At 35.3% G+C, this 25,577-nt stretch overlaps 1 protein-coding gene across 1 annotated transcript in view; it reads right to left on the bottom strand.

Annotated features, from left to right (window-relative positions):
• The window catches only part of RAB3C (RAB3C, member RAS oncogene family), a 428,574-nt gene that overhangs the window by 140,487 nt on the left and 262,510 nt on the right, over positions 1–25,577 (bottom strand). Inside the window, exon 3 of the mRNA XM_053701295.1 lies at positions 5,007–5,125. Within this exon, the coding sequence (XP_053557270.1) occupies positions 5,007–5,125 (119 nt within the window). The remainder of the gene's footprint in view (positions 1–5,006; positions 5,126–25,577) is intronic.

Below are 25,577 nucleotides of genomic sequence, written 5' to 3'. Positions count from 1 at the left end.
AGTTGACTTCTGCCAGATGAAAGGACGGCGCCTGAACCAGAATGTCGTCCAGGTAGGGCGCCACTGCAATACCCCTGGATCTGGCCACTGCAAGCAGTGCCCCCAGAACCTTCGTGAAGACTCTCTGAGCCATCGCCAGACCAAAGGGAAGGGCCACAAATTGAAAATGTTGGCCCAGAAACGCAAATCTGAGAAAATTTAAGTGGTCCCTGTGAATTGGGACATGCAGGTAGGCATCCTACAAGTCTATTGTGGTCATGAACTGCCTCTCTTGAACTAGAGGCAAAATGGACCTGATTGTTTCCATTTTGAATGATGGAACAGACAGGAACTTGTTTAAACACTTTAAATCCAGAAACGGGCGGAACAAAACCTCCTTTTTTGGAACCATGAACAGATTTGAATAGTACCCTAGACCCCTTTCTGCATGCGGTACTGGTACGATTACGCCTAGAGATGATAGATCCTTCACACACTCTAGGAAGGCCTCTCTCTTTTCCGGCCTTGAAAACAGGTTTGAAACAAGGAATCTGCCCCTGAGTGGAAGGGACCTGAACCCTGGGCGACAACCTCCAGAACCCAAGGGTCCTGAACATCCTGCAACCATGCGTCAGAGAAAAGAGACAATCTGCCCCTACTTGGTCCGTAAAGTTTTCTGGGGCCGCAACTTCATGCCGATTTTGTTTCGGTGGGCTTCTTGTTCTGCTTAGACTTGTTCCAAGCCTGAGCAGGCTTCCAGGCTCCCTTAGGTAGGTCCAACTTCGCGGCAGGCTTCTGGCGTTGAGCCTTGTCCGAACGAAAGGGACGAAAATTAGAATCCTTAGGCTTAGCCTTCTAATCCTGTGGCAGGATTGCCTCCCGTAACCGTGGATATAATCGAGTCCAGGCCTGGACCAAACAAAATCTTAACTTGAAAAGGCAGGGACAGTAACCTCAGCTTAGAAGTCATGTCCGACGACCAAGATTTTAGCCACAGCGCCCTGCGTGCTAAAATGGAAAAACCTGACACCTCAGCGTTCAGGTGAATAATCTGCATATTGACGTCGCAAATGAAAGCATTGGCAACCTTCAGCGCCTTAATCCTTTCCTGAACTTCTTCGAAAGAGGGCCGCTGTCGGTTTAAAAACAATCCCCATGTGTTGAAGCATTTTTCTTAACATGTTTTCCAACTTTTTATCCATGGGCTCCTTGAACAACAAACTATCCTCTAGAGGAATAGTCGTACGCTTAGCGAGAGTGGAATGGTTCCCCACAGCTCAAGCTGGGCCTCTGTAACGGGGAAAAAGCTTCTTAAAATTAGAAGAAGGAGAAAAGGATGAACCTAATTGCTCCCATTCATTCTTTATGATATTTGCCGTCTTTACAGGAACCGGGAAGGTCTGTGGCACCACCCTGTCCTCATACACCCTGTCCAGCTTAGGAATGGAAGGTTCCTCCGGAAGCTTCGGCTCCGGAACCTCCAGAGTAGCAAGCACTTGCTTCATCAAAAAGCGCAAATTCTCCATTTTAAACCTATAACCAGGCTCCTCAACCGGAGGTTTAGATGACACGGACTCCGAACCAGAAGGAAAACCCTCCGAAGCGTCGGAGTGGGCTTCATCATCGTACCACTCTGCAGGAGTTTCCGACATAGATGAATCCTGAGTCAAGCTGCACTAGAAAGCTCTACACTTGCGCTTAGCAGAATGCGGTAAAGCATGGATCACTTTAGAGACAAGAGGTACACACCTCCACTAGTAAGGACCTATCAGCGGACCCTGTAAGCATGGACTCCCCCTACGTGAGCACTCTACAGTGTGTATATTAACAACATTAGTTAAGACCTCCCTCGACTTACATCTTATATATCATAAGTCAAATCCTTAATACCTATAAGTAATGCTGTGATTTATGGAGAGTGTTAGATAAAGAAGCTTACTCTATACATTAGATCAAATAACGATCAGAGCGGTCATGTCCGCTACCCAGTATTGTGGAGTGCTGAGAACCTTACGGGGGACAACTCAATTATACATATTCACGCCAGTTGTGATATTGGTTGAACCTACACTATATTATGGCTCTACGTGCACTTAATTACAACCCTGTAAACCTACGGTAAATTAATCCTAAACAATATGCAATATGTGTCAATACTGTGTACGGCAACAATTGGTGTGATAGGAACTGCTGCCCTGGGAGAGGATTGAATTACATACATTGTTAGCTCTATCTATTGCTGCTAGTGTATACTGCATAATTAGTGGGAAAAATGAAATAAAAATGAAACGAAAATAAGAATAGAACAAAATTGGGCAAATATAATAAATTGAACTGAACAAAAATAGGGCATAAAACGACCCTAGAATCCCCAAGAGGGGAATGGGGTAAAAGGATATTGTATGGCACTATTGGTAAACAGTATAGAGACCTGAGTAGAACTTTTAAATAAGGAGTATATTAACACCACTATTATATACTAAAAGTTGTCTAAATATGTATCCATATAATAATCAATGTTGTAGTCGATGTACTAACCTCCTGTCCTGCTAGGTCTATTTTGTGTTATGGTGTACTCCACTTGGGATGCTTTTATCCACAGTTTCTACTTCTAACTGAATCTAAAAACTGTCTATGTGTATCTTTAATGAAAATGAGTGGAATGAAGGGGCCAGGGACAAAAATGCCACACTGTGATATAGTATAATATGATACATTAACCAGAGTCTATCAAGTGCAATTGAATACTGTCTAGGAACGCTGGTTCTGTAAGGTATGTATAAGTGTAAGGGCTAATGTACCAAAATTTAACCATATATTGCCAAAAATCATTTTTTACCAAAAATGTATACGGTAAAACCCTCTGGTACCCTGGTTCATAGCCTGAATATCCAGAATGCCTCTCGCTCTGCCAGTTTCCTAGACCTATTGTCCCTTGATTTCACAGGTAGGACCCTCTCAATCACATTCCATTTGAAGCTCCTCACATCTTTAGCGTGAAATCTTGAAAAATGATTGATAAGTGGTGTGGTCTGCTAAATGTTCTTTGATTCTGACCCATGCTTCCCTTGTGCAGCACAGAACAACACTAGTGCACCTGAACATATGTACTTAATTGCTATTTTTAAGGGTTATCTTTTCAATGGCCTACAGGCTATGTACGGACATGTACAGAATTGATTGTTTGTGCACCTTGGATGCATCTAAGTGCTAGCATATTCAAATATGCAACTTTGACCATTTTTTTGGTGAGATCCTATTCCCAATTTTCAACATTTTAATAAAATTTATTAACCCCTATTTTGCCGCTCCCCAACATTGTCACCACTATAATAAAGTTATTAGCCCCTAAACCGCCGCCCCTGCATTGCAAACACTATTTAAATATTATTAACCCCTAATCTGCCGTCCGCCTTCAGGAACTGTAAGTGGATCTTCGGGGGTTAGCGTTAGGATTTTTTAAATTTTTTTGGGTGGGTTTTTTTTTTAGTTTAGGGTTTGAGCTTTTCTTAAAAGAGCTGAATGCCCTTTACAGGGCAAGCAAAAGAGCTGAATGCCCTTTTAAGTGCAGTCCCCATACAAATGCCCTTTTCAGTGCAATGGGTAGCTTAGGTTTTTGTTAGTTAGGTTTATTATTTTGGGGGGTTGGTTGGGTGATGGGTTTTACTGTTGGGGGGTCTTTGTGTTTTTTTTTTTTTTACAGGTAAAAGAGCTGTTTAACTTAGTGCAATGCACTACAAAAGGCCCTTTTAAGTGCTATTGGTAGTTTATTAGGTTATTAGGTAGTTTGTTTTTTTTAGATTTAGATTTAGATTAGGTGTAATTCTTTTTTATTTTTGATAATTTCGTTGGTTATTTTTCGTAATTTAGTATTTTTTATTTTTTGTAATTAGATACTTTGTAATTTTTATAGTAGTTTTTTTTATAGCGCTGCGGAATCTGTTGGCGCTCTACAAATAACCAATAATAATAATAATAGTGTTAGGATTTTTTAGGAAGCCTCTTCATATGTCAGAAATGACGAATCCAGCTTCCTCCAATCACGGCTTCCACCCAGGGGAACCTTGGCCTGAGCAACGTCGTGATTGGATGAAGCCGGATTCGTCATTTTGGACCCGTGAAGAGGGTATATTTAAAGGGCAATCTAGTCAAAATTAAATTCTTTATAAAAGGGCACTGATTGGCTAAAATGCAAGTCTGTCAAAGGATTTGAAATAAGGGGACACTCTGCAGAGGCTAAGATACAAGGTAATCACAAGGGTAAAAAGAATATTAATATAACAGTGGGGAATGGGGAATAAAGGGATTATCTATCTTTTTAAACAATAACAATCCCTTTAACAAACAGGCAGTTAGAAATGAAGATGGAAAAGTTTAAGAATAAAAAATGGAAAAGTTTTTTTTTTTTTAAATGTTCATGCAAAAGATGAGCAACGGCTACAACCCAAATGGTTGAACAGAGTAAAGGAAGAAACAATCCCTTCTTACACATGACTTGTTTCTTGAAAAGGAGTGCTGTTTAACCCCAAAAGTCACTAGAGAAAAAAGAAGTGACCATGAATAAAGAGATGTGGAGGGATCATATATAAATACATCATTCTATAATACAGAAGTAAAAGGGATATTTTTTTGTGACATGTAAGGTTATAAAAATAAATCACTTTCTGAAAATCAATTCCTGTGAAAGAACTGACAGTGATAAACCACATGTTGACCTAACACACCTGACAGCTGAATGCATAGAGCTTAAAAACCCCACTGATAAGACAACAAACAACAATATTAAAGGAATTGAAGCTGTCAAGTGATAGCCCAAATGAATGGAGTGATCATACGTGATACCTGATAACACCTATATAGGAAATGAAATGGCAAATTAAACAAAAGTAATTATCACCGTATATTGATAATAGCATCTCCCTGTACCATTACTCTCAGATAAAACCATATTATTTATAAATTAAACATATTAACAACTATAAATGTGGAGTAAACAGCAAAAGTAGAATAATCAGTGTTCTTCTTACCAGTCCTGTACAGCATTGAAAGATTCTTCATTAGTGATGTCGTACATTAATATAAAACCCATCGCTCCTCTGTAATATGCGGTGGTAATTGTTCGATATCTTTCCTGTCCAGCTGTATCCTAAAAATATACACCAGTAATTATGAAAGTTGCAGTCCACAAGTTGTGATCGATCAGCGTATCATTAAATGGACAATAAAGTCAAAATTAAACTTTGATGATTCTACAGAGCATGTTGTTTTAAACAGCTTTACAATTTACTCCTGTTATCTAATCTGATTATTTTGATATATTTTGTTGAAAAGCATACCTAGGTAGGCTCAGGAGCAGCAATGCTTACTGGGAGCTAGCAGCTGATTGGTGGTTGTAAACATGTCTCTTGTCATTATTTCACTCAATGGGGCATATGTATAAGCCCTGTGTTTCTGGCGAGCCTGCAGGCTCGCCAGAAACAGCAGTTATGAAGCAGCAGTCTAAAGACCGCTGCTCCATAACCTGTCCGCCTGCTCTGAGCAGGCGGACAAACATCGCCGGAAATCAACCTGATCGGGTTGATTGACACCCCACTGCTGGCGGCCCATTGGCCGAGAGTCTGCAGGGGGCAGCGTTGCACCAGCAGATCTTGTGAGCTGCTGGTGCAATGCTGAATACGGCAAGCGTATTGCTCGCCGTATTCAGCGAAGTCGGATCAGGTCCGCCAGACTTTGATAACTTGGGGCCAATGTGTTAATCTAGCTCACAGTAGTTCAGAGAATGAAGCAAGTTTGATAATAGAAGTAAATTGAATGTTATATACAAATTTAACATCAATGTGAATGATAAAAGAGAAAAAACTGAGCTTCATGTCCCTTTAACTACTGATTTATAGATACCACGATTGTTGTGTGATTCTTCGTTTTACCCACAACCAGCAGTGATCATATACGGTCACATTAAAAAGTGTGTTTTGTTTAACGATTTACTAAATTTGATTATGATTTAATATCTCTACCACTGAGCCTAAAACATATTTACAATATTAAAAATAGAAAACAATTAGAAGGGTATCAAAATGTTCTAAAATTAAAACTGTATTAATAAGCAACAATTAAATTAAAATATAGACAGTAATTGGATTGATCTATTTATAATATTTTGCTTCTCAGCAGTTAAAACCAGTGTTTAGCATAAATATATTGTGATTCAGCAGTATATTAATTCCTTTTATAGCATTTTACTTATATCATATATCACTTTGGTTGTAAAAAATATACCAGCAAATCATACAATGCATCCTACTACACTCTAGACATCTTTGTATTAAAACATTTAAATACTGAATTCTGGCACAGCAGTTAGTTTGGTGTAACATATGTACGGACTAAGCAGTTAGTTTGGTGTAACATACATACTGATTAAGCAGTTAGTTTGGTGTAACATACATACTGATTAAGCAGTTAGTTTGGTGTAACATACATACTGACTAAGCAGTTAGTTTGGTGTAACATACATACTGATTAAGCAGTTAGTTTGGTGTAACACACATACTGACTAAGCAGTTAGTTTGGTGTAACATACATACTGATTAAGCAGTTAGTTTGGTGTAACATATGTACTGACTAAGCAGTTAGTTTGGTGTAACATACATACTGACTAAGCAGTTAGTTTGGTGTAATATACATACTGATTAAGCAGTTAGTTTGGTGTAACATACATACTGATTAAGCAGTTAGTTTGGTATAACATACATACTGATTAAGCAGTTAGTTTGGTGTAACATACATACCGATTAAGCAGTTAGTTTAGTGTAACATACATACTGATTAAGCAGTTAGTTTGGTGTAACATATGTACTGATTAAGCAGTTAGTTTGGTGTAACATACATACTGATTAAGCAGTTAGTTTGGTGTAACATACATACCGATTAAGCAGTTAGTTTAGTGTAACATACATACTGATTAAGCAGTTAGTTTGGTGTAACATATGAACTGATTAAGCAGTTATTTTGGTGTAACATACGAACTGATTAAGCAGTTAGTTTGGTGTAACATACGTACTGATTAAGCAGTTATTTTGGTGTAACATACATACTGATTAAGCAGTTATATTGGTGTAACATACATACTGATTAAGCAGTTAGTTTGGTGTAACATACCTACTGATTAAGTAGTTAGTTTGGTGTAACATACATGCTGATTAAGCAGTTAGTTTGGGGTAACATACATACTGATTAAGCAGATAGTTTGGTGTAACATATATACTGATTAAGCAGTTAGTTTGGTGTGACATACATACTGATTAGGCAGTTAGTTTGGTGTAACATAAATACTGATTAAGCAGTTAGTTTGGTGTAACATACATACTGATTAAGCAGTTAGTTTGGTGTAACATACATACTGATTAAGCAGTTATATTGGTGTAACATACATACTGATTAAGCAGCTAGTTTGGTGTAACATACGTACTGATTAAGCAGTTAGTTTGGTGTAACATACATACTGATTAAGCAGTTAGTTTGGTGTAACATACATACCGATTAAGCCGTTAGTTTAGTGTAACATACATACTGATTAAGCAGTTAGTTTGGTGTAACATATGTACTGATTAAGCAGTTAGTTTGGTGTAACATACATACTGATTAAGCAGTTAGTTTGGTGTAACATACATACCGATTAAGCAGTTAGTTTAGTGTAACATACATAGTGATTAAGCAGTTAGTTTGGTGTAACATACGAACTGATTAAGCAGTTAGTTTGGTGTAACATACGTACTGATTAAGCAGTTATTTTGGTGTAACATACATACTGATTAAGCAGTTATATTGGTGTAACATACATACTGATTAAGCAGTTAGTTTGGTGTAACATACCTACTGATTAAGCAGTTAGTTTGGTATAACATATATACTGATTAAGCAGTTAGTTTGGGGTAACATACATACTGATTAAGCAGTTAGTTTGGGGTAACATACATACTGATTAAGCAGTTAGTTTGGTGTAACATATATACTGATTAAGCAGTTAGTTTGGTGTGACATACATACTGATTAGGCAGTTAGTTTGGTGTAACATACATACTGATTAAGCAGTTAGTTTGGTGTAACATACATACTGATTAAGCAGCTAGTTTGGTGTAACATATGTACTGATTAAGCAGTTAGTTTGGTGTAACATACATACTGATTAAGCAGTTAGTTTGGTGTAACATACATACCGGTTAAGCAGTTAGTTTAGTGTAACATACATACTGATTAAGCAGTTAGTTTGGTGTAACATATGAACTGATTAAGCAGTTAGTTTGGTGTAACATACGAACTGATTAAGCAGTTAGTTTGGTGTAACATACGTACTGATTAAGCAGTTATTTTGGTGTAACATACATACTGATTAAGCAGTTATATTGGTGTAACATACATACTGATTAAGCAGTTAGTTTGGTGTAACATACGTACTGATTAAGTAGTTAGTTTGGTGTAACATACATACTGATTAAGCAGTTAGTTTGGGGTAACATACATACTGATTAAGCAGTTAGTTTGGTGTAACATATATACTGATTAAGCAGTTAGTTTGGTGTGACATACATACTGATTAAGCAGTTAGTTTGGTGTGACATATGTACTGATTAAGCAGTTAGTTTGGTGTAATATATGTACTGATTAAGCAGTTAGTTTGGTGTAATATATGTACTGATTAAGCAGTTAGTTTGGTGTAACATATGTACTGATTAAGCAGTTAGTTTGGTGTAACATACATACTAATTAAGCAGTTAGTTTGGTGTGACATACATACTGATTAAGCAGTTATTTTGGTGTAACATATATACTGATTAAGCAGTTAGCTTGGTGTAACATACATACTGATTAAGCAGTTAGTTTGGTGTGACATACATACTGATTAAGCAGTTATTTTGGTGTAACATACATACTGATTAAGCAGCTAGTTTGGTGTGACATACATACTGATTAAGCAGTTAGTTTGGGGTAACATACATACTGATTAAGCAGTTCGTTTGGTGTGACATACATACTGATTAAGCAGTTATTTTGGTGTAACATACATACTGATTAAGCAGTTAGTTTGGTGTAACATACATACTGATTAAGTAGTTAGTTTGGTGCAATATGTACTGATTAAGCCGTTAGTTTGGTGTAACATACATACTGATTAAGCAGTTAGTTTGGTGTAATATATGTACTGATTAAGCAGTTAGCTTGGTGTAACATACATACTGATTAAGCAGTTAGTTTGGTGTAACATACATACTGAATGAGCAGTTATTTTGGTATAACATACATACTGATTAAGCAGTTAGTTTGGTGTAACATACATACTGATTAAGCAGTTAGGTTGGTGTAACATACATACTGATTAAGCAGTTAGTTTGGTGTGACATATGTACTGATTAAGCAGTTAGTTTGGTGTAATATATGTACTGATTAAGCAGTTAGTTTGGTGTAACATACATACTGATTAAGCAGTTAGTTTGGTGTAACATACATACTGATTAAGCAGTTAGTTTGGTGTAACATATGTACTGATTAAGCAGTTAGTTTGGTGTGACATATGTACTGATTAAGCAGTTAGTTTGGTGTAATATATGTACTGATTAAGCAGTTAGTTTGGTGTAACATATGTACTGATTAAGCAGTTAGTTTGGTGTAGCATACATACTGATTAAGCAGTTAGTTTGGTGTAACATATGTACTGATTAAGCAGTTAGTTTGGTGTAGCATACATACTGATTACGCAGTTAGTTTGGTGTAACATACATACTGATTAAGCAGTTAGTTTGGTGTAACATACATACTGATTAAGTAGTTAGTTTGGTGCAATATGTACTGATTAAGCCGTTAGTTTGGTGTAACATACATACTGATTAAGCAGTTAGTTTGGTGTTATATATGTACTGATTAAGCAGTTAGTTTGGTGTAACATACATACTGATTAAGCAGTTAGTTTGGTATAACATACATACTGATTAAGCAGTTAGTTTGGTGTAACATACATACCGATTAAGCAGTTAGTTTAGTGTAACATACATACTGATTAAGCAGTTAGTTTGGTGTAACATATGTACTGATTAAGCAGTTAGTTTGGTGTAACATACATACTGATTAAGCAGTTAGTTTGGTGTAACATACATACCGATTAAGCAGTTAGTTTAGTGTAACATACATACTGATTAAGCAGTTAGTTTGGTGTAACATATGAACTGATTAAGCAGTTATTTTGGTGTAACATACGAACTGATTAAGCAGTTAGTTTGGTGTAACATACGTACTGATTAAGCAGTTATTTTGGTGTAACATACATACTGATTAAGCAGTTATATTGGTGTAACATACATACTGATTAAGCAGTTAGTTTGGTGTAACATACCTACTGATTAAGTAGTTAGTTTGGTGTAACATACATGCTGATTAAGCAGTTAGTTTGGGGTAACATACATACTGATTAAGCAGATAGTTTGGTGTAACATATATACTGATTAAGCAGTTAGTTTGGTGTGACATACATACTGATTAGGCAGTTAGTTTGGTGTAACATAAATACTGATTAAGCAGTTAGTTTGGTGTAACATACATACTGATTAAGCAGTTAGTTTGGTGTAACATACATACTGATTAAGCAGTTATATTGGTGTAACATACATACTGATTAAGCAGCTAGTTTGGTGTAACATACGTACTGATTAAGCAGTTAGTTTGGTGTAACATACATACTGATTAAGCAGTTAGTTTGGTGTAACATACATACCGATTAAGCAGTTAGTTTAGTGTAACATACATACTGATTAAGCAGTTAGTTTGGTGTAACATATGTACTGATTAAGCAGTTAGTTTGGTGTAACATACATACTGATTAAGCAGTTAGTTTGGTGTAACATACATACCGATTAAGCAGTTAGTTTAGTGTAACATACATACTGATTAAGCAGTTAGTTTGGTGTAACATATGAACTGATTAAGCAGTTAGTTTGGTGTAACATACGAACTGATTAAGCAGTTAGTTTGGTGTAACATACGTACTGATTAAGCAGTTATTTTGGTGTAACATACATATTGATTAAGCAGTTATATTGGTGTAACATACATACTGATTAAGCAGTTAGTTTGGTGTAACATACCTACTGATTAAGTAGTTAGTTTGGTGTAACATACATACTGATTAAGCAGTTAGTTTGGGGTAACATACATACTGATTAAGCAGTTAGTTTGGTGTAACATATATACTGATTAAGCAGTTAGTTTGGTGTGACATACATACTGATTAGGCAGTTAGTTTGGTGTAACATACATACTGATTAAGCAGTTAGTTTGGTGTAACATACATACTGATTAAGCAGCTAGTTTGGTGTAACATATGTACTGATTAAGCAGTTAGTTTGGTGTAACATACATACTGATTAAGCAGTTAGTTTGGTGTAACATACATACCGATTAAGCAGTTAGTTTAGTGTAACATACATACTGATTAAGCAGTTAGTTTGGTGTAACATATGAACTGATTAAGCAGTTAGTTTGGTGTAACATACGAACTGATTAAGCAGTTAGTTTGGTGTAACATACGTACTGATTAAGCAGTTATTTTGGTGTAACATACATACTGATTAAGCAGTTATATTGGTGTAACATACATACTGATTAAGCAGTTAGTTTGGTGTAACATACGTACTGATTAAGTAGTTAGTTTGGTGTAACATACATACTGATTAAGCAGTTAGTTTGGGGTAACATACATACTGATTAAGCAGTTAGTTTGGTGTAACATATATACTGATTAAGCAGTTAGTTTGGTGTGACATACATACTGATTAAGCAGTTAGTTTGGTGTAACATACATACTGATTAAGCAGTTAGTTTGGTGTGACATATGTACTGATTAAGCAGTTAGTTTGGTGTAATATATGTACTGATTAAGCAGTTAGTTTGGTGTAACATATGTACTGATTAAGCAGTTAGTTTGGTGTAACATAAATACTAATTAAGCAGTTAGTTTGGTGTGACATACATACTGATTAAGCAGTTATTTTGGTGTAACATATATACTGATTAAGCAGTTAGCTTGGTGTAACATACATACTGATTAAGCAGTTAGTTTGGTGTGACATACATACTGATTAAGCAGTTATTTTGGTGTAACATACATACTGATTAAGCAGCTAGTTTGGTGTGACATACATACTGATTAAGCAGTTAGTTTGGGGTAACATACATACTGATTAAGCAGTTCGTTTGGTGTGACATACATACTGATTAAGCAGTTATTTTGGTGTAACATACATACTGATTAAGCAGTGAGTTTGGTGTAACATACATACTGATTAAGTAGTTAGTTTGGTGCAATATGTACTGATTAAGCCGTTAGTTTGGTGTAACATACATACTGATTAAGCAGTTAGTTTGGTGTAATATATGTACTGATTAAGCAGTTAGCTTGGTGTAACATACATACTGATTAAGCAGTTAGTTTGGTGTAACATACATACTGAATGAGCAGTTATTTTGGTATAACATACATACTGATTAAGCAGTTAGTTTGGTGTAACATACATACTGATTAAGCAGTTAGGTTGGTGTAACATACATACTGATTAAGCAGTTAGTTTGGTGTGACATATGTACTGATTAAGCAGTTAGTTTGGTGTAATATATGTACTGATTAAGCAGTTAGTTTGGTGTAACATACATACTGATTAAGCAGTTAGTTTGGTGTAACATACATACTGATTAAGCAGTTAGTTTGGTGTAACATATGTACTGATTAAGCAGTTAGTTTGGTGTGACATATGTACTGTTTAAGCAGTTAGTTTGGTGTAATATATGTACTGATTAAGCAGTTAGTTTGGTGTAACATATGTACTGATTAAGCAGTTAGTTTGGTGTAGCATACATACTGATTAAGCAGTTAGTTTGGTGTAACATATGTACTGATTAAGCAGTTAGTTTGGTGTAGCATACATACTGATTAAGCAGTTAGTTTGGTGTAACATACATACTGATTAAGCAGTTAGTTTGGTGTAACATACATACTGATTAAGTAGTTAGTTTGGTGCAATATGTACTGATTAAGCCGTTAGTTTGGTGTAACATACATACTGATTAAGCAGTTAGTTTGGTGTAATATATGTACTGATTAAGCAGTTAGCTTGGTGTAACATACATACTGATTAAGCAGTTAGTTTGGTGTAACATACATACTGATTAAGCAGTTAGGTTGGTGTAACATATGTACTGATTAAGTAGTTAGTTTGGTGCAATATGTACTGATTAAGCCGTTAGTTTGGTGTAACATACATACTGATTAAGCAGTTAGTTTGGTGTAATATATGTACTGATTAAGCAGTTAGCTTTGTGTAACATACATACTGATTAAGCAGTTAGTTTGGTGTAACATACATACTGAATGAGCAGTTATTTTGGTATAACATACATACTGATTAAGCAGTTAGTTTGGTGTAACATACATACTGATTAAGCAGTTAGGTTGGTGTAACATACATACTGATTAAGCAGTTAGTTTGGTGTGACATATGTACTGATTAAGCAGTTAGTTTGGTGTAATATATGTACTGATTAAGCAGTTAGTTTGGTGTAACATACATACTGATTAAGCAGTTAGTTTGGGGTAACATACATACTGATTAAGCAGTTAGTTTGGTGTAACATATATACTGATTAAGCAGTTAGTTTGGTGTGACATACATACTGATTAAGCAGTTAGTTTGGTGTAACATACATACTGATTAAGCAGTTAGTTTGGTGTGACATATGTACTGATTAAGCAGTTAGTTTGGTGTAATATATGTACTGATTAAGCAGTTAGTTTGGTGTAACATATGTACTGATTAAGCAGTTAGTTTGGTGTAACATACATACTAATTAAGCAGTTAGTTTGGTGTGACATACATACTGATTAAGCAGTTATTTTGGTGTAACATATATACTGATTAAGCAGTTAGCTTGGTGTAACATACATACTGATTAAGCAGTTAGTTTGGTGTGACATACATACTGATTAAGCAGTTATTTTGGTGTAACATACATACTGATTAAGCAGCTAGTTTGGTGTGACATACATACTGATTAAGCAGTTAGTTTGGGGTAACATACATACTGATTAAGCAGTTCGTTTGGTGTGACATGCATACTGATTAAGCAGTTATTTTGGTGTAACATACATACTGATTAAGCAGTTAGTTTGGTGTAACATACATACTGATTAAGTAGTTAGTTTGGTGCAATATGTACTGATTAAGCCGTTAGTTTGGTGTAACATACATACTGATTAAGCAGTTAGTTTGGTGTAATATATGTACTGATTAAGCAGTTAGCTTGGTGTAACATACATACTGATTAAGCAGTTAGTTTGGTGTAACATACATACTGAATGAGCAGTTATTTTGGTATAACATACATACTGATTAAGCAGTTAGTTTGGTGTAACATACATACTGATTAAGCAGTTAGGTTGGTGTAACATACATACTGATTAAGCAGTTAGTTTGGTGTGACATATGTACTGATTAAGCAGTTAGTTTGGTGTAATATATGTACTGATTAAGCAGTTAGTTTGGTGTAACATACATACTGATTAAGCAGTTAGTTTGGTGTAACATACATACTGATTAAGCAGTTAGTTTGGTGTAACATATGTACTGATTAAGCAGTTAGTTTGGTGTGACATATGTACTGATTAAGCAGTTAGTTTGGTGTAATATATGTACTGATTAAGCAGTTAGTTTGGTGTAACATATGTACTGATTAAGCAGTTAGTTTGGTGTAGCATACATACTGATTAAGCAGTTAGTTTGGTGTAACATATGTACTGATTAAGCAGTTAGTTTGGTGTGACATATGTACTGATTAAGCAGTTAGTTTGGTGTAATATATGTACTGATTAAGCAGTTAGTTTGGTGTAACATACATACTGATTAAGCAGTTAGTTTGGTGTAACATATGTACTGATTAAGCAGTTAGTTTGGTGTAACATACATACTGATTAAGCAGTTAGTTTGGTGTAACATATGTACTGATTAAGCAGTTAGTTTGGTGGGACATATGTACTGATTAAGCAGTTAGTTTGGTGTAATATATGTACTGATTAAGCAGTTAGTTTGGTGCAATATATGTACTGATTAAGCAGTTAGTTTGGTGTAACATACATACTGATTAAGCAGTTAGTTTGGTGTGACATATGTACTGATTAAGCAGTTAGTTTGGTGTAACATACATACTGATTAAGCAGTTAGGTTGGTGTAACATACATACTGAATGAGCAGTTATTTTGGTATAACATACATACTGATTAAGCAGTTAGTTTGGTGTAACATACATACTGATTAAGCAGTTAGGTTGGTGTAACATACATACTGATTAAGCAGTTAGTTTGGTGTGACATATGTACTGATTAAGCAGTTAGTTTGGTGTAATATATGTACTGATTAAGCAGTTAGTTTGGTGTAACATACATACTGATTAAGCAGTTAGTTTGGTGTAACATACATACTGATTAAGCAGTTTGTTTGGTGTAACATATGTACTGATTAAGCAGTTAGTTTGGTGTGACATATGTACTGATTAAGCAGTTAGTTTGGTGTAATATATGTACTGATTAAGCAGTTAGTTTGGTGTAACATATGTACTGATTAAGCAGTTAGTTTGGTGTAGCATACATACTGATTAAGCAGTTAGTTTGGTGTAACATATGTACTGATTAAGCAGTTAGTTTGGTGTAACATACATACTGATTAAGCAGTTAGTTTGGTGTAACATACATACTGATTAAGCAGTTAGTTTGGTGTAACATACATACTGATTAAGTAGTTAGTTTGGTGCAATATGTACTGATTAAGCCGTTAGTTTGGTGTAACATACATACTGATTAAGCAGTTAGTTTGGTGTAATATATGTACTGATTAAGCAGTTAGCTTGGTGTAACATACATACTGATTAAGCAGTTAGTTTGGTGTAACATACATACTGATTAAGCAGTTAGGTTGGTGTAACATATGTACTGATTAAGTAGTTAGTTTGGTGCAATATGTACTGATTAAGCCGTTAGTTTGGTGTAACATACATACTGATTAAGCAGTTAGTTTGGTGTAATATATGTACTGATTAAGCAGTTAGCTTGGTGTAACATACATACTGATTAAGCAGTTAGTTTGGTGTAACATACATACTGAATGAGCAGTTATTTTGGTATAACATACATACTGATTAAGCAGTTAGTTTGGTGTAACATACATACTGATTAAGCAGTTAGGTTGGTGTAACATACATACTGATTAAGCAGTTAGTTTGGTGTGACATATGTACTGATTAAGCAGTTAGTTTGGTGTAATATATGTACTGATTAAGCAGTTAGTTTGGTGTAACATACATACTGATTAAGCAGTTAGTTTGGGGTAACATACATACTGATTAAGCAGTTAGTTTGGTTTAACATATATACTGATTAAGCAGTTAGTTTGGTGTGACATACATACTGATTAAGCAGTTAGTTTGGTGTAACATACATACTGATTAAGCAGTTAGTTTGGTGTGACATATGTACTGATTAAGCAGTTAGTTTGGTGTAATATATGTACTGATTAAGCAGTTAGTTTGGTGTAACATATGTACTGATTAAGCAGTTAGTTTGGTGTAACATACATACTAATTAAGCAGTTAGTTTGGTGTGACATACATACTGATTAAGCAGTTATTTTGGTGTAACATATATACTGATTAAGCAGTTAGCTTGGTGTAACATACATACTGATTAAGCAGTTAGTTTGGTGTGACATACATACTGATTAAGCAGTTATTTTGGTGTAACATACATACTGATTAAGCAGCTAGTTTGGTGTGACATACATACTGATTAAGCAGTTAGTTTGGGGTAACATACATACTGATTAAGCAGTTCGTTTGGTGTGACATGCATACTGATTAAGCAGTTATTTTGGTGTAACATACATACTGATTAAGCAGTTAGTTTGGTGTAACATACATACTGATTAAGTAGTTAGTTTGGTGCAATATGTACTGATTAAGCCGTTAGTTTGGTGTAACATACATACTGATTAAGCAGTTAGTTTGGTGTAATATATGTACTGATTAAGCAGTTAGCTTGGTGTAACATACATACTGATTAAGCAGTTAGTTTGGTGTAACATACATACTGAATGAGCAGTTATTTTGGTATAACATACATACTGATTAAGCAGTTAGTTTGGTGTAACATACATACTGATTAAGCAGTTAGGTTGGTGTAACATACATACTGATTAAGCAGTTAGTTTGGTGTGACATATGTACTGATTAAGCAGTTAGTTTGGTGTAATATATGTACTGATTAAGCAGTTAGTTTGGTGTAACATACATACTGATTAAGCAGTTAGTTTGGTGTAACATACATACTGATTAAGCAGTTAGTTTGGTGTAACATATGTACTGATTAAGCAGTTAGTTTGGTGTGACATATGTACTGATTAAGCAGTTAGTTTGGTGTAATATATGTACTGATTAAGCAGTTAGTTTGGTGTAACATATGTACTGATTAAGCAGTTAGCTTGGTGTAACATACATACTGATTAAGCAGTTAGTTTGGTGTAACATACATACTGAATGAGCAGTTATTTTGGTATAACATACATACTGATTAAGCAGTTAGTTTGGTGTAACATACATACTGATTAAGCAGTTAGGTTGGTGTAACATACATACTGATTAAGCAGTTAGTTTGGTGTGACATATGTACTGATTAAGCAGTTAGTTTGGTGTAATATATGTACTGATTAAGCAGTTAGTTTGGTGTAACATACATACTGATTAAGCAGTTAGTTTGGTGTAACATACATACTGATTAAGCAGTTAGTTTGGTGTAACATATGTACTGATTAAGCAGTTAGTTTGGTGTGACATATGTACTGATTAAGCAGTTAGTTTGGTGTAATATATGTACTGATTAAGCAGTTAGTTTGGTGTAACATATGTACTGATTAAGCAGTTAGTTTGGTGTAGCATACATACTGATTAAGCAGTTAGTTTGGTGTAACATATGTACTGATTAAGCAGTTAGTTTGGTGTGACATATGTACTGATTAAGCAGTTAGTTTGGTGTAATATATGTACTGATTAAGCAGTTAGTTTGGTGTAACATACATACTGATTAAGCAGTTAGTTTGGTGTAACATATGTACTGATTAAGCAGTTAGTTTGGTGTAACATACATACTGATTAAGCAGTTAGTTTGGTGTAACATATGTACTGATTAAGCAGTTAGTTTGGTGGGACATATGTACTGATTAAGCAGTTAGTTTGGTGTAATATATGTACTGATTAAGCAGTTAGTTTGGTGCAATATATGTACTGATTAAGCAGTTAGTTTGGTGTAACATACATACTGATTAAGCAGTTAGTTTGGTGTGACATATGTACTGATTAAGCAGTTAGTTTGGTGTAACATACATACTGATTAAGCAGTTAGGTTGGTGTAACATACATACTGAATGAGCAGTTATTTTGGTATAACATACATACTGATTAAGCAGTTAGTTTGGTGTAACATACATACTGATTAAGCAGTTAGGTTGGTGTAACATACATACTGATTAAGCAGTTAGTTTGGTGTGACATATGTACTGATTAAGCAGTTAGTTTGGTGTAATATATGTACTGATTAAGCAGTTAGTTTGGTGTAACATACATACTGATTAAGCAGTTAGTTTGGTGTAACATACATACTGATTAAGCAGTTTGTTTGGTGTAACATATGTACTGATTAAGCAGTTAGTTTGGTGTGACATATGTACTGATTAAGCAGTTAGTTTGGTGTAATATATGTACTGATTAAGCAGTTAGTTTGGTGTAACATATGTACTGATTAAGCAGTTAGTTTGGTGTAGCATACATACTGATTAAGCAGTTAGTTTGGTGTAACATATGTACTGATTAAGCAGTTAGTTTGGTGTAGCATACATACTGATTAAGCAGTTAGTTTGGTGTAACATACATACTGATTAAGCAGTTAGTTTGGTGTAACATACATACTGATTAAGTAGTTAGTTTGGTGCAATATGTACTGATTAAGCCGTTAGTTTGGTGTAACATACATACTGATTAAGCAGTTAGTTTGGTGTAATATATGTACTGATTAAGCAGTTAGCTTGGTGTAACATACATACTGATTAAGCAGTTAGTTTGGTGTAACATACATACTGATTAAGCAGTTAGGTTGGTGTAACATATGTACTGATTAAGTAGTTAGTTTGGTGCAATATGTACTGATTAAGCCGTTAGTTTGGTGTAACATACATACTGATTAAGCAGTTAGTTTGGTGTAATATATGTACTGATTAAGCAGTTAGCTTGGTGTAACATACATACTGATTAAGCAGTTAGTTTGGTGTAACATACATACTGAATGAGCAGTTATTTTGGTATAACATACATACTGATTAAGCAGTTAGTTTGGTGTAACATACATACTGATTAAGCAGTTAGGTTGGTGTAACATACATACTGATTAAGCAGTTAGTTTGGTGTGACATATGTACTGATTAAGCAGTTAGTTTGGTGTAATATATGTACTGATTAAGCAGTTAGTTTGGTGTAACATACATACTGATTAAGCAGTTAGTTTGGGGTAACATACATACTGATTAAGCAGTTAGTTTGGTTTAACATATATACTGATTAAGCAGTTAGTTTGGTGTGACATACATACTGATTAAGCAGTTAGTTTGGTGTAACATACATACTGATTAAGCAGTTAGTTTGGTGTGACATATGTACTGATTAAGCAGTTAGTTTGGTGTAATATATGTACTGATTAAGCAGTTAGTTTGGTGTAACATATGTACTGATTAAGCAGTTAGTTTGGTGTAACATACATACTAATTAAGCAGTTAGTTTGGTGTGACATACATACTGATTAAGCAGTTATTTTGGTGTAACATATATACTGATTAAGCAGTTAGCTTGGTGTAACATACATACTGATTAAGCAGTTAGTTTGGTGTGACATACATACTGATTAAGCAGTTATTTTGGTGTAACATACATACTGATTAAGCAGCTAGTTTGGTGTGACATACATACTGATTAAGCAGTTAGTTTGGGGTAACATACATACTGATTAAGCAGTTCGTTTGGTGTGACATGCATACTGATTAAGCAGTTATTTTGGTGTAACATACATACTGATTAAGCAGTTAGTTTGGTGTAACATACATACTGATTAAGTAGTTAGTTTGGTGCAATATGTACTGATTAAGCCGTTAGTTTGGTGTAACATACATACTGATTAAGCAGTTAGTTTGGTGTAATATATGTACTGATTAAGCAGTTAGCTTGGTGTAACATACATACTGATTAAGCAGTTAGTTTGGTGTAACATACATACTGAATGAGCAGTTATTTTGGTATAACATACATACTGATTAAGCAGTTAGTTTGGTGTAACATACATACTGATTAAGCAGTTAGGTTGGTGTAACATACATACTGATTAAGCAGTTAGTTTGGTGTGACATATGTACTGATTAAGCAGTTAGTTTGGTGTAATATATGTACTGATTAAGCAGTTAGTTTGGTGTAACATACATACTGATTAAGCAGTTAGTTTGGTGTAACATACATACTGATTAAGCAGTTAGTTTGGTGTAACATATGTACTGATTAAGCAGTTAGTTTGGTGTGACATATGTACTGATTAAGCAGTTAGTTTGGTGTAATATATGTACTGATTAAGCAGTTAGTTTGGTGTAACATATGTACTGATTAAGCAGTTAGTTTGGTGTAGCATACATACTGATTAAGCAGTTAGTTTGGTGTAACATACATACTGATTAAGCAGTTAGGTTGGTGTAACATACATACTGATTAAGCAGTTAGTTTGGTGTGACATATGTACTGATTAAGCAGTTAGTTTGGTGTAATATATGTACTGATTAAGCAGTTAGTTTGGTGTAACATACATACTGATTAAGCAGTTAGTTTGGTGTAACATACATACTGATTAAACAGTTAGTTTGGTGTAACATATGTACTGATTAAGCAGTTAGTTTGGTGTGACATATGTACTGATTAAGCAGTTAGTTTGGTGTAATATATGTACTGATTAAGCAGTTAGTTTGGTGTAACATATGTACTGATTAAGCAGTTAGTTTGGTGTAGCATACATACTGATTAAGCAGTTAGTTTGGTGTAACATATGTACTGATTAAGCAGTTAGTTTGGTGTGACATATGTACTGATTAAGCAGTTAGTTTGGTGTAATATATGTACTGATTAAGCAGTTAGTTTGGTGTAACATACATACTGATTAAGCAGTTAGTTTGGTGTAACATATGTACTGATTAAGCAGTTAGTTTGGTGTAACATACATACTGATTAAGCAGTTAGTTTGGTGTAACATATGTACTGATTAAGCAGTTAGTTTGGTGGGACATATGTACTGATTAAGCAGTTAGTTTGGTGTAATATATGTACTGATTAAGCAGTTAGTTTGGTGCAATATATGTACTGATTAAGCAGTTAGTTTGGTGTAACATACATACTGATTAAGCAGTTAGTTTGGTGTGACATATGTACTGATTAAGCAGTTAGTTTGGTGTAACATACATACTGATTAAGCAGTTAGTTTGGTGTAACATACATACTGATTAAGCAGTTAGTTTGGTGTAACATACATACTGATTAAGCAGTTAGTTTGGTGTGACATATGTACTGATTAAGCAGTTAGTTTGGTGTAACATACATACTGATTAAGCAGTTAGTTTGGTGTAACATACATACTGATTAAGCAGTTAGTTTGGTGTAACATATGTACTGATTAAGCAGTTAGTTTGGTGTAACATACATACTGATTAAGCAGTTAGTTTGGTGTAACATACATACTGATTAAGCAGTTAGTTTGGTGTAACATATGTACTGATTAAGCAGTTAGTTTGGTGTAACATACATACTGATTAAGCAGTTAGTTTGGTGTAACATACATACTGATTAAGCAGTTAGTTTGGTGTAACATACATACTGATTAAGCAGTTAGTTTGGTGTAACATACATACTGATTAAGCAGTTAGTTTGGTGTAACATACATACTGATTAAGCAGTTAGTTTGGTGTAACATACATACTGATTAAGCAGTTAGTTTGATGTAACATATGTACTGATTAAGCAGTTAGTTTGGTGTAACATACATACTGATTAAGCAGTTAGTTTGGTGTAACATACATACTGATTAAGCAGTTAGTTTGGTGTAACATATGTACTGATTAAGCAGTTAGTTTGGTGTAACATACATACTGATTAAGCAGTTAGTTTGGTGTAACATACATACTGATTAAGCAGTTAGTTTGGTGTAACATACATACTGATTAAGCAGTTAGTTTGGTGTAACATATGTACTGATTAATTAGTTACGTTGTTCCCTGCTAAGAGGGTGGGTGAAGTGCTATGTTTTTAGCAAAATATGAAATTTTCTGTTTTTTCTCTCTCAAATATTTTTACACTGTGGCCTAGATTTAGAGTTCGGCGGTAGCCGTGAAAACCAGCGTTAGAGGCTCCTAACGCTGGTTTTGGCCGCCCGCTGGTATTTGGAGTCAGTGATTAAAGGGTCTAACGCTCACTTTTCAGCCGCGACTTTTCCATACCGCAGATCCCCTTACGTAAATTGCGTATCCTATCTTTTCAATGGGATCTTTCTAACGCCGGTATTTAGAGTCGTTTCTGAAGTGAGCGTTAGACATCTAACGACAAAACTCCAGCCGCCGGAAAATAGCAGGAGTTAAGAGCTTTCTGGGCTAACGCCGGTTTATAAAGCTCTTAACTACTGTGCTCTAAAGTACACTAACACCCATAAACTACCTATGTACCCCTAAACCGAGCTCCCCCCACATCGCCGCCACTCGATTAAAATTTTTTAACCCCTAATCTGCCGACCGCCACCTACGTTATACTTATGTACCCCTAATCTGCTGCCCCTAACCCCGCCGACCCCTATATTATATTTATTAACCCCTAATCTGCCCCCCTCAACGTCGCCGACACCTGCCTACACTTATTAACCCCTAATCTGCCGAGCGGACCTGAGCGCTACTATAATAAATGTATTAACCCCTAATCCGCCTCACTAACCCTATAATAAATAGTATTAACCCCTAATCTGCCCTCCCTAACATCGTTGACACCTAACTTCAATTATTAACCCCTAATCTGACGACCGGAGCTCACCGCTACTATAATAAATGGATTAACCCCTAAAGCTAAGTCTAACCCTAACTCTAACACCCCCCTAAGTTAAATATAATTTAAATCTAACTAAATAAATTAACTCTTATTAAATAAATTATTCCTATTTAAAGCTAAATACTTACCTGTAAAATACATCCTAATATAGCTACAATATAAATTATAATTATATTATAGCTATTTTAGGATTTATATTTATTTTACAGGCAACTTGGTAATTATTTTAACCAGGTACAATAGCTATTTAATAGTTACCTAGTTAAAATAATAACAAATTTACCTGTAAAATAAATCCTAACCTAAGATATAATTAAACCTAACACTACCCTATCAATAAATTAATTAAATAAACTACCTACAATTACCTACAATTAACCTAACACTACACTATCAATAAATTAATTATAAACACAATTCCTACAAATAAATACAATTAAATAAACTAGCTAAACTACAAAAAATAAAAAAGAACTAAGTTACAAAAAATAAAAAAATATTTACAAACATAAGAAAAATATTACAACAATTTTAAACTAATTACACCTACTCTAAGCCCCCTAATAAAATAACAAAGCCCCCCAAAATAAAAAATTCCCTACCCTATTCTAAATTAAAAAAGGTAAAAGCTCTTTTACCTTACCAGCCCTGAACAGGGCCCTTTGCGGGGCATGCCCCAAGAATTTCAGCTCTTTTGCCTGTAAAAAAAAACATACAATCCCCCCCCCAATATTACAACCCACCACCCACATACCCCTAATCTAACCCAAACCCCCCTTAAATAAACCTAACACTAAGCCCCTGAAGATCTTCCTACCTTGTCTTCACCATCCAGGTTCACCGATCCGTCCTGAAGAGCTCCTCCGATGTCCTGATCCAAGCCCAAGCGGGGGGCTGAAGAGGTCCATGATCCGGTCAAAGTCTTCATCCAAGCGGGGCAGAAGAGGATCTTCCATCCGATTGAAGTCTTCATCCAGGCGGCATCTTCTATGGTCTTCCATCCGGAGCGAAGCGGCAGGATCCTGAAGACCTCCAGCGCGGAACATCCATCCGGCCCGACGACTGAACGACGAATGACTGTTCCTTTAAGGGACGTCATCCAAGATGGCGTCCCTCGAATTCCGATTGGCTGATAGGATTCTATTAGCCAATCGGAATTAAGGTAGGAATTTTCTGATTGGCTGATGGAATCAGCCAATCAGAATCAAGTTCAATCCGATTGGCTGATCCAATCAGCCTATCAGATTGAGCTCGCATTCTATTGGCTGATCGGAACAGCCAATAGAATGCGAGTTCAATCTGATTGGCTGATTGGATCAGCCAATCGGATTGAACTTGATTCTGATTGGCTGATTCCATCAGCCAATCAGAAAATTCCTACCTTAATTCCGATTGGCTGATAGAATCCTATCAGCCAATCGGAATTCGAGGGACGCCATCTTGGATGACGTCCCTTAAAGGAACAGTCATTCGTCGTTCAGTCATCGGGCCGGATGGATGTTCCGCGCTGGAGGTCTTTAGGATCCTGCCGCTTCGCTCTGGATGGAAGACCATAGAAGATGCCGCCTGGATGAAGACTTCAATCGGATGGAAGATCCTCTTCTGCCCCGCTTGGATGAAGACTTTGACCGGATCATGGACCTCTTCAGCCCCCCGCTTGGGCTTGGATCAGGACATCGGAGGAGCTCTTCAGGACGGATCGGTGAACCTGGATGGTGAAGACAAGGTAGGAAGATCTTCAGGGGCTTAGTGTTAGGTTTATTTAAGGGGGGTTTGGGTTAGATTAGGGGTATGTGGGTGGTGGGTTGTAATGTTGGGGGGGGGGGGATTGTATGTTTTTTTTTACAGGCAAAAGAGCTGAAATTCTTGGGGCATGCCCCGCAAAGGGCCCTGTTCAGGGCTGGTAAGGTAAAAGAGCTTTTACCTTTTTTAATTTAGAATAGGGTAGGGAATTTTTTATTTTGGGGGGCTTTGTTATTTTATTAGGGGGCTTAGAGTAGGTGTAATTAGTTTAAAATTGTTGTAATATTTTTCTTATGTTTGTAAATATTTTTTTATTTTTTGTAACTTAGTTCTTTTTTATTTTTTGTACTTTAGCTAGTTTATTTAATTGTATTTATTTGTAGGAATTGTGTTTAATTAATTTATTGATAGTGTAGTGTTAGGTTAATTGTAGGTAATTGTAGGTAGTTTATTTAATTAATTTATTGATAGGGTAGTGTTAGGTTTAATTATATCTTAGGTTAGGATTTATTTTACAGGTAAATTTGTTATTATTTTAACTAGGTAACTATTAAATAGCTATTGTACCTGGTTAAAATAATTACCAAGTTGCCTGTAAAATAAATATA

This window comes from Bombina bombina, chromosome 2, assembly GCF_027579735.1.
Source record: "Bombina bombina isolate aBomBom1 chromosome 2, aBomBom1.pri, whole genome shotgun sequence".
In the NCBI taxonomy this organism is placed as follows: Eukaryota; Metazoa; Chordata; class Amphibia; order Anura; family Bombinatoridae; genus Bombina; species Bombina bombina.
This window is presented reverse-complemented; position numbering and strand designations above follow the sequence as displayed.